This window comes from Ranitomeya imitator, chromosome 1 (genome assembly GCF_032444005.1).
Source record: "Ranitomeya imitator isolate aRanImi1 chromosome 1, aRanImi1.pri, whole genome shotgun sequence".
In the NCBI taxonomy this organism is placed as follows: Eukaryota; Metazoa; Chordata; class Amphibia; order Anura; family Dendrobatidae; genus Ranitomeya; species Ranitomeya imitator.
In genome coordinates, this window is record NC_091282.1 from 267429228 (window position 1) to 267448244 (window position 19017).

At 44.0% G+C, this 19017-nt stretch overlaps 1 protein-coding gene across 4 annotated transcripts in view; it reads left to right on the top strand.

Moving 5' to 3' along the window:
• Nucleotides 1-19017, top strand: part of GLT1D1 (glycosyltransferase 1 domain containing 1) — a 189024-nt gene that overhangs the window by 46124 nt on the left and 123883 nt on the right. For all 4 annotated transcript variants that reach the window (XM_069756042.1, XM_069756043.1, XM_069756044.1 and 1 more), the window contains exon 3: nt 2389-2494. In XM_069756042.1, coding sequence (XP_069612143.1) covers nt 2389-2494 — 106 coding nt within the window. The remainder of the gene's footprint in view (nt 1-2388; nt 2495-19017) is intronic.

Below are 19017 nucleotides of genomic sequence, written 5' to 3' on the forward strand. Positions count from 1 at the left end.
GGCGCCGCCCTGTGACTGAACAGTCACAGCCAGAGAACCGGGAAGATGGCGGCGCGCAGCGCTGGAACGGGACAGACAGGTGAGTATAGTAAGTGCTGGGGGGCCTGAGCTGGCGGCGATACAGGCACCTGACCCCCACAGCGCGCCGGTGTCCCCGCCAGCTCAGGCCCCCGGATGGGTGCAGCACATGACAGGATGGGGACGCAGGATGGTTGCAGCACATACCAGGATGGGGACGCAGGATGGGTGCAGCACATACCAGGATGGGGACGCAGGATGGTTGCAGCACATACCAGGATGGGGACGCAGGATGGGTGCAGCACATACCAGGATGGGGAAGCAGGATGGGTGCAGCACATGACAGGATGGGGACGCAGGATGGGTGCAGCACATACCAGGATGGGGACGCAGGATGGGTGCAGCACATACCAGGATGGGGACGCAGGATGGGTGCAGCACATGAAATGATGGGGACGCAGGATGGGTGCAGCACATGACAGGATGGGGACGCAGGATGGGTGCAGCACATACCAGGATGGGGACGCAGGATGGGTGCAGCACATGACAGGATGGGGACGCAGGATGGGTGCAGCACATACCAAGATGGGGACGCAGGATGGGTGCAGCACATGACAGGATGGGGCGCAGGATGGGTGCAGCACATGACAGGATGGGGACGCAGGATGGGTGCAGCACATGACAGGATGGGGACGCAGGATGGGTGCAGCACATGACAGGATGGGGACGCAGGATGGAGCAGCTCATACCAGGATGGAGACCATATACCAATATAAATGCTCGCCACCCGGGCGTAGAACGGGTTCAATAGCTATATATATATAGATATATATATATTAATTTTTTTTTTCTATAGAGCTGCTTGAAAATGTTGAGCTCAGCGTTCTTCTGTCCCATGAGGAAGCATGTGCACTGCCACTCTGTGTTGTGCCAGTCCCAGCAATTGTACCCCCACCGATCAATAAGCTGTCATCTACCCTTGTTTTCACTGGACTTTATTTTACTATGTTTGAGGAAGAAAAAGAAAAACTAGTATACTTGCCTATGTAATCCTAAGTCTATTTCATGACGCCTCACAGCTCACATGAGGAAATATTAGCGTTGAGTCGTACTGCTGTGGAAGACACTGAGGTTTTTTGGCCACTAGATTAATGAGCCTGAAAGTGACCAATATTTCTCCTTGCTGGATATGTGCGGTTAAACGATATGTGCATTCTGACACAACACATGGAGCTTAATATAATTTTTGGTGGTACAGAATAAAGTTTCCATTGCTAGTTTAAAAAAAAAAAAAAAAAAAAAAAAGTGAATGGTAAAGGAACACTAAATCTCAAAAATAGACAAAACAATATTTTCATTTTCTTTCCTTCTATTCCGCGTCAATTAGCTAAGGTCTATATAAAGAAACCATTTATTTTTGCAGCAGATCGGTAATTTCCTCCCTGCTCCTCCTTTGTACTATGTGATGTCCACAGTAAGATTATTAGCTGCAGCAGGAGCCTCTCCCCACTGCTCTGTCTGTCATAGAGCCCCTTAGCTAAGCTTCTTTGCACTATGTTGTTTACTATGTGGAAATGGAAAAGATCAGCTGGAGATTCACTCTTTGTTTCTTCTTAAAGTAACACTCCAGCTGTTTTTTTTTCAATCCATTTGTTAGGGATGCAGTATGTAAGGGTGTACTACATGTAATAAGATCCTCAAATACATGATCCCTAGTAAAGGGATAAAAAAAAAAAATGCTGGCTTGGTGCTTTACAAAATGACCCACAGTTCCAATCAGGTTTTATGTTAAAAGTTGTAATTATTTTTTTATTTTACTTCTAGGTGTCTGGTTGGTAAGGGAAATATTAGCTTTTTTTTTATTTATAAGCTTTTGCCGGCCCTCTATAGTTTTGCAAAATGATGGTTGACTCCCATATTTCAAAATTTGCTCAGAGTGTATTATGAAAAAAAAAATAATCCGTATTCTGGAGAACATAGATTTTTGTAACATTTTAAATAAATTCATGCATTGAGTGAAAAAATAAATAAATTAAAATAATTAAACCTTTTAATGCTAAACCTTCCAATGCAAGTACAGTAAATATGGCAGTGTATTAAGGGATTGTGTGTTTGCTTATGTGGTCGCTGGTAGTTACATTTAGTTTGGGACAGGAAGGTCTCAGATGATGCCAGGCGGGCAGCACCCAACATGTGGAGAAAAGTCCGCTAATAGAACAAGAGTGTGGCATTGTGCATGGGAGTTCTGCATGTGGAATATGACTACTCTTCAGTAATTTTTTTGGATACTTGTTGTTTTGATGACTTTTAGAGTACTTATTCATATGTCTTAATCCCGACCATAGTTGTTAATTTCCATCTTAATTTCAGCTAACAGAATACCCTTTGGGGTCATCTTTGGTGGGACGGACGTAAACGAAGATGTGAAGAATGCAGAGAAATGCAGGGTGATGGGAGCGGTGCTTGGCGAGGCCAGGTATGGGGACAGGGTTTCAGGTTGCCCACTCTTATTTCTACACATCCCGAATGTTTCCCAGAATCACATGACGCTTCCTTAGGCTGTAGGCAGTGATGGGTTAATTCTCTATGACTCATGGAATTAGTCTGAGAGCGTGACCGAGCTTCCTCTTCTTCACCATGTCACATATTCCTGCACAGTACAGAAATCTACTTCTCCTTTTGCTGTTCCAGGACATTATTATTTATTTTATTTTTTTACAATTCATTATTACAAGTACCGTGATTGTACTAAAGTCTTCAAACGTGAGCCGCATCTGAGGCCAAAGCCAGTAGTATGTGAACGTACATTGTGGCATTTCTTCTGCTCCACCAGTCTGTATCATCTGTCATAGCATGCTTCGCTCACCATCTAAACCAGGGATACAGAGGGACAAAGTTACGGGCCAACCTTGTTATTTATTAAAAACCATTTGAACAATTGAGGAAGTTTTTCCTTATCAAATATAACAATTAACTTTTTCATTTGGAAACAATTTTAAATGGGTTGTCCCACGAACACAGTACATTTTAATTAATAGACCTTAGAATAAAATATTGGAATAATGCTCTGTAAGAGCAGTAAAAAGCATATTTGAATATGTAATAACAAAGTATGAAAAGCCTGGAATAAATACAGATAATAAACTAAGATGCCAACAAAGGTTCCTCCACAGTACCCTCCACATGCACTGTATGATTAACTTATTGTACTCCTCCCTCAATCCCCCCAACAAAGAATGGTGACCCCCATCACATTATGATTCTTCAACACTGCCCCATACAGTATAATGGCCCCACATAGTCCCCCATACAATATAATGGCCCCACATAGTCCTCCATACAGTATAATAAATTAACCCCTTTCCGACATCGGGCGTAATAGTACACTGATGTCTGACTCCCTCTGGTGGTGAGCCCACATCTTTCCTGGGACTTGTCAGCTGTTTTGAACAGCTGACTTGTGCCCGCAATAGCCGCGGGTGGAAGCGCGATCCACGCACGGCTATTAACCAGTTAAATGCCACTGTCAAACTCTGACATCGGCATTTAACAAGCGCTTCCGGCAATCGCGCTGGAAGCCCGCCCAACGGTGACCCTCATTAAGTGATTGCAGGTCACCTGTGTGTTGGCCTGACAAGCTGAGGTCTCCAGGAGACCTATATGGTTGTCGATGCCAGATCGCTGTGAGCGCCACCCAGTGGTCGGCGCTCATAGCAAAAGAGTAATTCTGCTATAGAGAGGCGATCTGATCATCGCCTGTATGTGACAGAGCCGATCGGGTTGTGGCAGCTTCTAGCTTCTTGAAGCATGCCAAAAGTTTAAATAAAAATTAAAATGTTCCCCTTTCACCCCATTCAAAATAAAATTAAACATTCACATATTTGGTATTGCCGCTTTCAGAATCGCCCGATCTATCAATAAAAAAAATTAACCTGATCACTAAACGGCGTAGCATTAAAGGGAACCTGTCACCCCGAAATTCGCGGGTGAGGTAAGCCCACCGGCATCAGGGGCTTATCTACAGCATTCTGTAATGCTGTAGATAAGCCCCCGATGTTACCTGAAAGAGGAGAAAAAGACGTTATATTATACTCACCCAGGGGCGGTCCCGCTGCTGGTCAGGTCAAACGGGCGTCTCCGGTCCGCTGCGGCGCCTCCCATCTTCATTACAAGACGTCCTCTTCTGCTCTTCAGCCACGGCTCCGGTGCAGGCGTACTTTGCTCTGCCCTGTTGAGGGCAGAGGATAGTACTGCAGTGCGCAGGCGCCGGAAAGGTCAGAGGCCCAGCGCCTGCGCACTGCAGTACTTTGTCTGCCCTCAACAGGGCAGAGCAAAGTACGCCTGCGCCGGAGCCGTGGCTGAAGATCAGAAGAGGACGTCTTGTAATGAAGATGGGAGGCGCCGCAGCGGACCGGAGACGCCCGTTTGACCTGACCAGCAGCGGGACCGACCCTGGGTGAGTATAATATAACGTCTTTTTCTCCTCTTTCAGGTAACATCGGGGGCTTATCTGCAGCATTACAGAATGCTGCAGATAAGCCCCTGATGCCGGTGGGCTTACCTCACCCGCGAATTTCGGGGTGACAGGTTCCCTTTAAAATGCAATATCGTCAAAAGATCATATCTGCAACAAAATGGTATCATTAAGAACATCAGCTCGGCATAAAAATAAGCATAAAGCATTAGCATAAAGAAAAAAACACTCTGCAATTGCATCACCTGGCACACCATCAGGAGGGATCGTTCCTCGTGCACATAAGTATCACTGTTATTGGTCAACTAGCAGCAAGACATTTTTGAGCCAAGTACTTTTTCTTGCTACTAGTGCCACTCTTTTTATATATTCACTCCTCCTGATGTACCTGAATAGGTGAAACGCGTCGAGTGTTCTGAGTGTTTTTTCTTTATGCTAATGAAAAGAAGATTGTATTCTTTTTCCCAGAACCCCTGTTATATTTGGCACTGTAGGGGCTCTACCAATATACAATCATTCTGGGAATAAAAAAAGAGTTGTTATGGGTTATTTATATCTTCTATCTGTTACCATTAAATATTGCCGAACAGGATACATTAGTGGTTGCAACATATCCCCCTTTCCTTCTGCCCCCTGCATTTTTATAAGGTCTATTTTCACTAGGGACACAAGGGATAGCCGCTGGGAGCGGGGGCGCCATTTTGCGCAGTTCTACATATAGGGCGCCAATCCCCGTTGTCAGACAGAGCATTTTTAGGGCTATTCTGCCCCCTCCCATTCTTTCTATTGTAAGGTATTCCAAGCACATATGCACTTTATTGGTTATCAAGTGCAATATTACTATCTAATTTACAAAAACATAGGAACTTTTGTTAGTCCCTGAATAAATGATTAGGAGTTAACCCCTATAGGGAGGGATATGGGTAGAAGGGTCAGCCATCGACGAGCGGGGGTGCCAGTGCACAGGTTTTAGGCTGCCAACTTCCGCAGCTAGGTAGGAATAAGCATAGCAACCTCATAGGATCAGGCACCTCCCTGGTTTCTATTTTAAAGGGTGATGGTGGATTTCTTTTTTTGTTTGTGTCAACTTTTATTTAAGTTGATGATGACCTTTGACACTCTCAGTGCAGGAATGAATGTGTCGCATGGATTTGTCTTTTTACATCAACTAAGGAATTTGCTCCTCAGACCATGTGGGGTCATCATAACAGAACCCGACCCCAATCAGAGGACAATAAAACATTCCTGATCTATGAACTGTTCCAATATTTATGGACATAACTGTTTATCACTCTCATAATGGTAATTCTGCTTCATATCACCTGTCTTATCTATGGCATTTTTCTGTGCTGTGTTGTGCATAAATATGTGATTCTTCAGAATTAATTTTAGTCTATGCCTGATGAAGAGACCGGAGTAGTCTTGAAAGCTTGCAGTTTGTTACCATCTTTTCAGTTAGCCATTAAAATGTATCAACCACTGATGACTCAATTCTAAATACCTTTTAACAAGTAATATTAATAAAGATGATATATTATTTTGTATACTAGAAGTCCTTTTGGTGATTTTTTTTTTTCCCATACATTATAATGGCCCCACATAGTGCTCCATACAGTATAATGGCCCCACCTAGTGGTTCATACATAATGGTCACAAAAAATGCTCTATACGGTGTAATGGCCGCCAATATGGTGCTTCATACAGTATAAAGGGCCCTACATCTTAAAAAATATGAAGACCCAAAAGAGCGTATTAGAACCAAAAACACTCAATTTCAAAAAAATCACAGTAATCCGCAAGTGCTAGTAAAAAGATGCCAAAAACAGGGTATTTGGTTGATACGTTTTTTGCAAAAAATGTATACTAAGCTGCTCCACCAAACGTCAAGGTATACCCATATCAGAGCAGTTCATCAGTTAGGACTGCTCTGATATGGGTATACCTTGACGTTTGGTGGTGCAGCCTTGTATACATTTTTTGCAAAAAACGTATCAACCAAATACCCTGTTTTTGACATCTTTTTACTAGCACTTGCGGATTACTGTGATTTTTTTATTTTTATTTTTTTTTAAACTGAGTGTTTTTGGTTCTAATATGCTCTTTTGTGTCTTCAAGTTTCTTGGTGGTGTGTGAATATGTTCCTACAGACTTGTTCACTGTGCAAGTAGCCCATGTGTTCCTGTTTCCATCTTAAAAAATATATATACTCACTTCTGCCCATTCAACCACTGCTCCGGTCTCTTCATGGCATAGTGTAATGATATCATCATGCCTACTGCGCTGAGATGCCAGAAGCAGACGGGGATTCATGACGTTCCCTCCTCCATTGTTGCTTTCAACTGTATCGGCATCCAGCAAGCCAATATAGTTGAAAGTGCAATGCCGGGTGGGGGCCAGATATACTTGAAGGACCTGCCCGACCTCATGGGCCAAATATACTCCCCCTGCATGCCAGATTTGGCCTACGTGCCAGGTTTGACATATATGATCTAAACAAAGGGGTTGTACGGCCTTGGGACAAAAATCTAGAGACTGCTGTGTGACAGTGTACAGTGTGTACCCTGCCACCATTCGACTGCACACATTAATGCAAGCCTGGACAGCCCCTTTAAAGTATGCAAGTTTCCTAGGATACAAATTGCTGGCCTTCATGGAAAAAACCCCAGAAACATTGAATTGAATTACGTTGACACTTTTACACAAGAAGAAAAATTTGCTTATAGTCCACAGCAAGCATGAGAGATACAATTTGTGGAATTACACCCAGCCACAGAATATAGCCAGCCCAACATCCTAGGACCACCATTGATCTTCAGTTTGAAGGGGTCTTGGACCTGCATGTGGGCTGTATCCTCTTCACAATATTTTTCCTCGTCATCCGCATTCCCGGCAACTCACGATAAAGGGATCTGCGGCACTGAAGCAATGGAGTGATTGCAAAACCAGTGGTTAGGAAGGGGATGCAGCACTCTGCAATCTCCTAATCGATGGAGGGACAATTGCTTTGATAGAATTAAAGGGGTTGTCCACCTTTTGGCATACTTTTTTTCTTCTTATGCTTCAGTACATGTATTATTGATTTTAAAAATAATTTTTGTAATAAAGTTACATAAATTTGCAGTTTTCCTTCTGTAGCACTTGTATTGCATTGGCTAATGTTGGCTTGAAAATAAGTTACGGTAATGAGAATGTCCACTACTAGGATAGGTAATCAATTATCTGATCTGATGAGTCAGACACCCGGCACCCCTGCTGACTAGCTGTCTTCTGCTCAATCTTCTGATAGTGGCCATGGTTGGGTACTGCACATCCGCCCCTAATTGATTTTAATAGGAAGCAGATGTGTTGTACCCTACAGAAACCACTATCAGAAGACTGAGAAGCTCCTCGATTGAGCAGTTCCGCCGGACCGAAGTATAGGTCATCAATGGTAAAAGTCATGGACAACATCTTTAGCTTCGACTCTGTCATGAGCTCATTATGATGATCCATTGGAAGAATTTGTAACGATTATCTGTCTTTTCCTGATTTATGACCACAGATTATATCAGTGAGTGCTAGGAAACTTAACAGTCCATAAAGGCCAAACTGTGCAAATTTTTAATGAAACTGAATTGCAAATATGATTATTGTTTTTTTAGGTCCAAATATATGTATTTAAGCAACAAAAAAAAGTTCCTAGAGGTGGCCAACTCTTTTCACTTTTGAAAGATACAAACTTTGGAAGCAATAAAACGTAACATCAGTCTGTAGAGTGAGTGCAGATCTGTAATAAAGAGGTAGTTCTGATGAGAACATGAAAGTGACACTGGAACCTGGCGGTGGGCTACTAGGAGCTTGTACTCCACTCAGTTGAATGAGGAATTGAAACTAATGCAACGTCATGAGGGCGCCCCTCTCCATGTCTGTAGTGAAAAAAATAGGCCAGAAAGTCTAAATTCGTTTAACCCCTTCACTGCCAGGTTGGCTGTGGACCATTTTCCCACTTTTGACAGATGTACGTAAAAGCTGAATTCTAAAATACAAAGTCCTGTGTAAGTATTCTAATCATTTACCCTTATGTTTTCTGAAAGTAGACACAAAGCTCCTTTTATAAATGTGACTCAAAACTTTTGCGGTTTTGTAAAAAAAAAAAAAAAAAAAAAAAAAAAAAAGCATAACTGTTATGTTTGTATGTAAACATGTGACCCAATCGAAGACCTCAATGCACAGCACCCATGAAATATAAAGTGTGGACTGAGTTTTTACAGCTATGTCTTATGTCAGCAAGCAGAGATCATTACAACTGAAGATTAGGGATGAGCGTACCAGTGGAAGTGCGAGTTCGTCTGAACCTTAGTCCAAAGTTCAGTTCGAGTACCACAACTGTTACCAAACCCAAACACCATAGAAACCAATGTGGACCCAAACTTTGGAACTGGAAAATTTCTCTCGCTCTCGTACCTTCTCTCTTTCTCTTCAACGTTCTTGCTGTTTGTAGTAATGCTGGGATGACGGGTAAAATATTTCAATTCACAGCAACCACAATCATATATGGATTCATCTTTATTAACTTGCAAGTAAAATAAAGTACAGTAGCTATCAATTACATGACCAGTAAGGAGAAAATATTGAGTGGTGACAGTAACTGCTCCCTGCACCGCCCCTGAGCAGTTACTGGAAGGGCGTGGCAAAGAGTCGAACTTCCTGCAGCCGGTGCTCCAGTATTGTAGTCAGGTGTTATGACCTGGTGGTTAGGACAATTATGGACCTGGTGGTTAAGAGCACACGAAATGACCTGATAGTTACCAATAATATAGGACGAGCTCTGAGACGTGGGAACTCTGCTGACCGCAACCCCTAATCCTATCACACACACTAGAAATAGCCGTGGATTGCTCCTAACGCTCCCTATGCAACTCGTCACAGCCTAAGGAACTAGCTAGCCCTGAAGATAGAAAAATAAAGCCTACCTTGCCTCAGAGAAATTCCCCCAAAGGAAAAAAAGGAAAAGGCAGCCCCCCACATATAATGACTGTGAGTAAAAAAGAGACACTTTGACCCCTTCACAAACAAGGAATTAGCATGAAGGACCTGGAACACCATTCTGACCTGCTTCACGTGAGACTCCCAATCATCCGAGAAGACCAAAATATCATCCAAATATACAATCAGGAATTTATCCAGGTACTCTCGGAAGATGTCATGCATAAAGGACTGAAATACTGATGGAGCATTGGACAGCCTGAATGGCATAACCAGATACTCAAAATGGCCCTCGGGCGTATTAAATGCTGTTTTCCATTCATTGCACTGTTTAATACGCACAAGATTATACGCACCACGAAGATCTATCTTGGTGAACCAACTAGCCCCCAGCTGCAAAGGGTACTGAAATTTGACTGTGATCTTATTAAGAAGGCGGTAATCAATACAAGGTCTCAAAGAACCATCCTTCTTGGCCACAAAAAAGAACCCTGCTCCCAATGGTGACGACGACGGGCGAATATGACCCTTCTCCAAGGATTCCTTTACATAACTCCGCATAGCGGCGTGCTCTGGCACAGATAAATTGAACAGTCGGCCCTTAGGAAACTTACTACCAGGAATCAAATTGAAAGCACAATCGCAATCCCTATGAGGAGGTAGGGCACTGGATTTGGGCTCATCAAATACATCCCGGTAATCCGACAAAAACTCCGGGACTTTAGAAGGGGTGGATGACGAAATAGACAAAAATGGAACATCACCATGTAACCCCTAACAACCTCAGCTGGACACAGACATAGATTTCCAATCCAATACTGGATTATGGACCTGTAGCCATGGCAACCCCAAAACGACCACATCATGCAGATTATGCAACACCAAAAAGCGAATATCCTCCTGATGTGCAGGAGCCATGCACATGGTCAATTGGGTCCAGTACTGAGGCTTATTCTTGGCCAAAGGCGTAGCATCAATTCCTCTCAATGGAATAGGATACTGCAAGGGCTCCAAGAAAAAACCACAGTGCCTAGCAAACTCCAAGTCCATCAAATTCAGGGCAGCGCCTGAATCCACAAATGCCATAACAGAATAGGATGACAAAGAGCAAATCAGAGTAACGGACAAAAGAAATTTCGACTGTACCGTACCAATGGTGGCAGACCTAGCGAAACGCTTAGTGCGCTTAGGACAATCGGAGATAGCATGAGTGGAATCACCACAGTAAAAAAACAGCCCATTCCGACGTCTGTGTTCTTGCCGTTCAGCTCTGGTCAAAGCCCTATCACATTGCATAGGCTCAGGTCTATGCTCGGATAATACCGCCAAATGGTGCACAGCTTTATGCTCACGCAAGCGTCGATCGATCTGAATGGCCAAAGACATAGACTCATTCAGACCAGCAGGCATGGGAAATCCCACCATGACATCCTTAAGGGCTTCAGAGAGACCCTTTCTGAAAATTGCTGCCAGGGCACATTCATTCCACTGAGTGAGAACAGACCACTTCCTAAACTTCTGACAATATATCTCTACCTCATCCTGACCCTGACACAGAGCCAGCAAGATTTTCTCTGCCTGATCCACTGAATTTGGTTCATCATAATGCAATCCGAGCGCCAGAAAAAACGCATCAACATCACGCAATGCCGGATCTCCTGGCGCAAGGGAAAATGCCCAGTCTTGTGGGTCGCCACGTAACAAAGAAATAATGATTTTCACTTGTTGAACAGGGTCACCTGAGGAGCGAGGTTTCAAAGCAAGAAACAATTTACAATTATTTTTGAAATTCAGAAACTTAGATCTATCACCAAAAAACAAATCAGGAATTGGAATCCTAGGCTCTAACATCGGATTCTGAACCACAAAATCTTGAATGTTTTGTACCCTTGCAGTGAGATTATCCATACAAGAGGACAGACCTTGAATGTCCATATCCACACCTGTATCCTGAACCACCCAGAGGTAAAGGGGAAAAGAGAGACAAAACACACTGCAAAGAAAAAAACATGGTCTCAGAACTTCTCTTATCCCTCTATTGAGATGCATTAGTACTTTGGGCCACCTGTACTGTTATGACCTGGTGGTTAGGACAATTATGGACCTGGTGGTTAAGAGCACACGAAATGACCTGATAGTTACCAATAATATAGGACGAGCTCTGAGACGTGGGAACTCTGCTGACCGCAACCCCTAATCCTATCACACACACTAGAAATAGCCGTGGATTGCTCCTAACGCTCCCTATGCAACTCGTCACAGCCTAAGGAACTAGCTAGCCCTGAAGATAGAAAAATAAAGCCTACCTTGCCTCAGAGAAATTCCCCAAAGGAAAAGGCAGCCCCCCACATATAATGACTGTGAGTAAAGATGAAAATACAAACACAGAGATGAAATAGATTTAGCAAAGTGAGGCCCGACTTACTGAACAGACTGAGGATAGGAAAGGTAACTTTGCGGTCAGCACAAAAAACTACAAAAAGACCACGCAGAGGGTGCAAAAAGACCCTCCGCACCGACTCACGGTGCGGAGGCGCTCCCTCTGCGTCCCAGAGCTTCCAGCAAGCAAGACAAAAATCAAAATTGCAAGCTGGACAGAAAAATAGCAAACGAGAAAAACAAGCAGGAATTTAGCTTCTGCTGGGAAGACAGGTCACAAGAACGATCCAGGAGTAAACTAGACCAATACTGGAACAGTGACAGGTGGCATGGAGCAATGATCAAAGTGGAGTTAAATAGAGCAGCCAGCTAACGAATTAACCTCGTCACCTGTGGAAGGAAACTCAGAAGCCGCAGCCCCACTCACAACCACCAGAGGAAGCCCGTGGACAGAACCAGCCGAAGTACCATTTATGACCACAGGAGGGAGCTTGACAACAGAAATCACAACAGTCAGGCATGGTTTAAACACTATACTACTTGAGGATTACCACTATATTTGCTGGTAAATGGTGTTTCTGGGGAGGTGACAGGTTCCCTCTAAATATCCACTTTCCCACACTAAGTAACAAACTTTTCCAGTTCACCACCCTTAATCGGATATTTAAAGGACTCTGTCAGCACAGATTGATTATTCAAGCCAAATTGAGGCGTTTGGTACACCGTTTTCCAATCAATTAAGAGCACCTTCCCACTTTTTTGTTTTCCATCTATCTTCGCCTTTCTCTGGCTCAATGAAGCCAGAGCTACCAATCAAAGACGAGGAGGGCTAGAAGCAGTGCAAAAACATGATGGGAAGGTGCACTTACAGGGGTATTTCCATCTCCAAGATATTATCCTAATATTATTATTTATTTTTATAGCACCATTAATTCCATGGTGCTGTACATGAGAAAAGGGGTTACATACAGGGTTATAGATATCGTTATATCTGTTATGTTATGTACTGTTATGACGGTAAACAAATTTACAATGACAGCCTGGTACGGGGGGGAGAGGAGCCTGTTCTTGCGGACTTAAATTCTTAGGGATAATGGGGAAGAGACAGGAAGTCGGGGTGCTGCAGCTCTAGTGGTGGTGAGGCGGCAGCTCGGGTGGTTGGTGAAGCGGCAGCTCTGGCGGTGGTGACGCGGCAGCTCGGGTGGTTGGTGAGGCGGCAGCTCCGGTGGTTGGTGAGGCGGCAGAATGGTTATTGCAGGCTGTAGGCTTTCCTGAAGAGATGGGTTTTCAGGTTCCGTCTGAAGGATCCGAGGGTGGTGGATAATCGGACGTGTTGAGGCGTAGAATTCCAGAGGATGGGGGATATTCGGGAAAAATCTTGGAGGCGGTTGTGTGAGGAACGAATAAGTGTGGAGGAGAGTAGGAGGTCTTGGGAGGATCGAAGATTACGTGAGGGTTGATTAGTTCAGAGATATAGGGAAGGGACAGGTTGTGGATGGTTTTGTAGATCAGTGTTAGTAGTTTGAACTGGATTCATTGGGGAATTGGGCGCCAGTGGAGGGATTTGCAGAGGGGAGAAGCGGGAGTAGCGAGGAGAGAGGTGGATTAGCAGAGCAGCTGAATTGAGGACAGACTGGAGTGGTGCAAGGGGGTTAGCGGGGAGGCCACAGAGGAGGGTGTTGCAGTAATCGAGGCAGGAGATGATGAGGGCATGCACAAGAATTTTAGTAGATTGTGGGCTGAGGAGGGGGCGGATTCTGGCAATATTTTTGAGATGGAGCTGACAAGAGGTGGCAAGAGTTTGGACGTGTGGTTTGAAGGACAGGGCAGAGTCGAGAGTTACCCCGAGGCAGTGAATTTCAGGTGCAGGAGAGAGCTTGATGCCGTTTACCATAATAGATAGATCAGGTAGGGGGCATACGCGAGATGGGAGAAAAATGATGAGTTCAGTTTTGTCTACATTGAGTTTCAGGAAGCGAGAGTTGAAGGAGGATATGGCTGACAGACACTGGGATTCTGGACCGCAGAGAGATGACATCTGAGCCAGAGAGGTAGATCTAAATGTCGTCCGCATATAGGTGGTACTTGAAGCCATGGGACTTTGAGTTGTCCTAGGCCAAGGGTATAGATGGAGAAAAGTAGGGGCCCTAGGACAGAGCCTTGAGGGACTCCAACAGAGAGACGGCAGGATGAGGAGGTAGTTAGAGAGTGGGAAATGCTAAATGTGCGGTCGGAAAGGTATGAGGCAACCCAGGACAAGGCAAGGCCTTTGATGCCAAAGGAAGAAAGAATCTGTAGCAGTAGGCAGTGGTCGACTGTGTCGAAAGCAGAGGACAGGGCGAGAAGGAGAAAGATGGAGAACTGTCTGTTAGCTTTGGCTGTGAGTAAGCCATTAGTAATTTTGGTCAGAGCAGTTTCGGTGGAGTGGTGGGGGCGGAAGCCAGATTGGAGGTTGTCAAGGAGAGCGTTAGATGAGAGGTGGGAGGAAAGTTGGCCATGGACATGCTGCTCAAGAAGTTTGGAAGCAAACGGGAGCAGTGATATGGGGCGATAGCTGGGCATAGCAGTTGGGTCAAGGTTAACTTTTTTAAAGATGGGTGGCATGTTTGAAGGCGGAGGGGAAGGTACCAGAAAATAGCGATGGGTTGAAGAGATGGGTTAAGGCTGAAATGAGCATTTTAGTGAGGTTGGGGAGCAGGTGGGAAAGGATGGGGTCAAGTGCACAGGTGGTGAGGTGTGATTTGGAAAGGAGGCGAGTAAGTTCTCCTTCAGTGATGTTGGAAGTAGGTTATTAGGGAAGGGCAGAGGTCTGGTATATGGAGTGGTTGGGGAGGTGGAACAGTAAAGGTTTGCCTTGTTTGACCTATCTTATTTTTGAAGTAGGTGGCAAAGTCCTCAGAAGAGATAAGGGGAGGTGGCGGGCGGAGGAGGGAGTTAAATGTGCTGAACAGTTGTTTTGGGTTGCAGGATAGTGAAGATACAAGGTTAGTGAAATAGGTCTGTTTAGCTGAAGTGAGGGCTAGTTTGATGGCAAGTGTAGCCTGTTTAAAAGCAGTGAAGTCACCTGGCAGACATGTATTTTTTTTTTTTTTTTTTTACAATGCCGCTCTGCGACCCTGGACGCTTGTCGGAGTTTCTTAGTGAGGTTGTTATGCCAGGGTTGCCTATTGATTTGTCGCACTTTGCCATGCATGAGAGGGGCGACTGAGTCTGGCTGATGTGAGGGTGGAGTTATAGAAAGCGGTGGAGCTGTCCGTGTTGTGGAGTGAAGATATGGAGCACAGGGGTAGGAGAGAGTCTGAGAGTCTGTGAATGTCTAGGTGTGCAAGGTTTCTGCGAGGATGTGGTAGTGGCTGGACATGGGGGGCAGGTGAGGAGGACAAGGATGAGAAGGTGAGTAGATGGTGGTCAGATAGGGGGAAGGGAGAGGTTGTGAGACTAGATAAGGAACAGAAGATTAGGTCTAGCGTATATCCGTCTGTGTGGGTGGCTGCGGAGGACCACTGAGTAAGTCCAAAGGATGAGGTAAGGGACAGGAGCTTGGAGGCTGCTGGCTGGCGGGTGTCGGTAGGGATATTAAAGTTACCCGTTATGATGGTGGTGATGTCAGCAGAGAGAAAGTGAAGACGCCAGGTGGAGAATTGGTCAATGAAGGCAGTGGCTGAGATGTAATATTAGCAAATACCTCTAATTAGAAATGTAGTATAGCTGTCACTCTGTGACTGTCTTCAGTAAGGAAAAGTAGCCTTATATAGTCCCTGGAGCTGGGACCCTATCCCTGTCATGGGGGTACTGTTAAAGGTAGTGAGGCCCGATTCTCTGACCTCACTATGCTCCTGTAAAAACCCTATCTGTCCCAATGACCCCCATGAGGCATGGGACAGAAATGAAAGGTAAACCAGACACAAAGACAAAACGGATAACCGAAAACATTTATCATATAAAAGCACACAAACCAACAAAAGAGAGTAGGATAGGGACAAGGAGGAATAAAATAAATGGGAAAAGGGACAAGGAAATAAACACCCATGTATAACAGTAAACTACAGAACACCAGAACTCCAAACTTCAACTACTTAACTTTAGTACACAGCACAGGAAGACTAATCTCCAATAGCAACAACTAACTCCTATTCGGCCAGCGTTTCCTAAAAGCAAGGAAGCAGAGCTTTCACAGGCAGGACAGAGAGGGTCTGGCCAGGTTTTATTGGAAGAGTTAATGATCAGCTCAGAAGCAGCTGAAATAGAGCTGCATGTTTCTGACCAGCATAGAAAGGGTCATTAACCTTTTCGGCTCCAAAGGAAACCAAATACATTTAATATGGTATCCAAATACACAGGCTAAATGGAAGATATGTGATTCACAATATGCAGTGATCTTCTACCCTCAGATCTCCCAGGTTGTCGTGACACTCGTGATAATGGTTCTTTTCATAACCTATGTTGTTTACCCCATGTGCAGGGCATTGCAGTAGCTTGGCTATCCATGGTTACGACTACGAACAGCGAACTGTTACTATATGAGTGGTTGTAGGACTGCCTATTCTTCAAATATCCTGGAATCCTGCAGAACAAAGCAGCAGATGTTCATCAGTCCAAGCACTGAGTTTGTCATTGTGAGAACCAATGGCTAAGATGATTGGTTGGAGTGGAAACACATTGGTATCAGTTTTGGGATTTGAAGATCAGGATTATCGGATTTTCTGCAGTCAATTATTTATTCATTCAGAACTCCCAAAGCTATTTCTTCTTCTACTATTGACATCGACTCAATTTTCCAAGCATTCACTGGTTTATTAGTCAACCTACGATAAATTATTTTTGTATCCAAGATGTCGTACACTAATTTACAGTGCAAACTGGAATCCAAAATCGCAACACAACCTGCCTCATCAGACTTACTGTATGCATGACTAAATTAGGGTTTGCTTCCAATTCAGACCACACAGGATAGGTTATCAATGATAAAGTAATGGACAACCTCTTTAAGAAAACTTCCCATATGCAAAAAAAAAGATGAATCTGATGGTAAAACAAACACCGATTAATATGCAATTTGAAATACTGATGAAATTTTTTTTTTACGAGAATAATCACTGATGTCTGAGTCCTTAGTAGAAAACACCTTACATGTGCTCTTTCTTCCTTCCTACTTTTAAAGTGGTTGTCTAGGAATAGTAAAGAAACATAAGTAAAGGGAATTTCAGTCTAAAGTCATAATTATGTTTAATTAGCAAATCACAAATGTTTTGTGTCGAGGTAATCACTAGAGAAGTATTGTCTCACTGACAGAGACCTGTCCTAGAATGGTACGACAGTAGCCTGTGAGCATGTGCAGTAGGATTCTCCACCACTGTGACCTGGAGATACTTGTATTGTTATTCAGAAAGATGGCACACAGAAGTGAGCGGCTCTTACTAACTTCGGCGTCTCTGGTATCTGCAGTATTGGTGGAGCGCATCTTCCTACATATGAAGGAGGGCAGCGCTCCCTCCAGCACCTGCTCCCAGACTCCTGTCCTACCATTCTAGGATCTGTCTGTGCCAGTGTAATAGGACAGTCGCCATTTTACCTCTTTAGTGATTACCTTACCTAGTTAAAACAATTGTGATTTGCTAATGAAATGTATTTAGGAATTTATTTATGATACTTCCTTTAGTTTAGTTTTTTCTATTCTCGGAGAACTCCTTTAAGATCGCTACATTCCAGATATTGCACTTCAATCTTTTTTTCCCATTGATAACTAGCTTTAAGCCCTATTTCTTGCATCCAATGTGGCCGTATGTAGCAGTATTCTCTTTAAAGGGGCTTTGCAGGCACCGGACAACCTTTTTATCACCTATACCCAGAATAGGTGATGATTAATGGATCAGTGGGGGTCTGACTGCTGGGACCCACACTGACTGGCAGATCAGGCATCTTATATGCCTGCTAGAATGGAGCTGCAGTGCGCCCGCTCGACAGCTACTCCATTTATTCCCAGTAGGACTGCGAAGCGCTGCATTCTTTTTTTTTTTTTTTTTTTTCAGCAGCCCCATAGAGAATGAATGGAGTGGCGGTCTGGCGTCTGACCTGCTTTGTTTTGTTCCTCTTTTTGCCAGTCAGTGCTGGTACCTGTGCTCATTTACCCACCAATCATCAAGTTATCTTGTATCCTCTGGATAAGTGACAATGTCTTCCCTATACAACCTCTTTTAAGCAATGATTGTTTAGCCACAGCATAGGCATTTGCGTTTTACTCTGAAAATATTGTTTGAAAAAAAAAAATGGGTGTATATACATAAGGCAAGAGCTGTTATTCAACTGGAGTGGGGCAAAGAGAAGCCCGTCTCTCTCTGCCCCACTCCAGTTGATTGGCCAGTCTCTCTCTGTATACGAACATCAGATAGACCTGTCTAGAAGCCAACCGAGGACCACATCAGACTAGTCTCCCTAAAGTCACCGGCTGGCTTTTTAAACATTTTTCCCTGAAACTCCGCAGTATTTCAGAGTGAAACATACTTGGCTTTAATTGCCAGCCAGGATCTGATTTTGAGCGACTGGTGGAGGTCTCTGCAACCAAACCCCCCCCCCATATCTACTTGAATTTAAGAGATCAACAACATACAGTACAGAGCAAAAGTTTGGACACATGTTCTCATTTAAAGATTTTTCTGTATTTTCATGACTATGAAAATTGTAAATTCACACTGAAGGTATCAAAACTATGAATTAACACGTGTGGAATTATATACTTAATTTCAGTTGTTTCACACTTTTTTGTTATGACTTATATTCTAGGTTCTTCAAAGTAGCCACCTTTTGCTTTGATGACTGCTTTGCACAATCTTGGCATTCTTTTGATGAGCCTCAAGAGGTAGACACCGGGAATGGTCTTCCAACAGTCTTGAAGGAGTTCCCAGAGATGCTTAGCACCTGTTGGCCCTTTTGCCTTCACTCTGCGGTTCAGCTCACCCCAAACCATCTCAATTGGGTTCAGGTCTGGTGACTGTGGAGGCCAGGTCATCTGGCGTAGCACCCCATCACTCTCCTTCTTGGTCAAATAGCCCTTACACAGCCTGGAGGTGTGTTTGGGGTCATTGTCCTGTTGAAAACTAAACTAAACGCAAACCGAATGGAATAGCATGACGCTGCAAGATGCTGCGGTAGCCATGCTGGTTCAGTATGCCTTCAATTTTGAA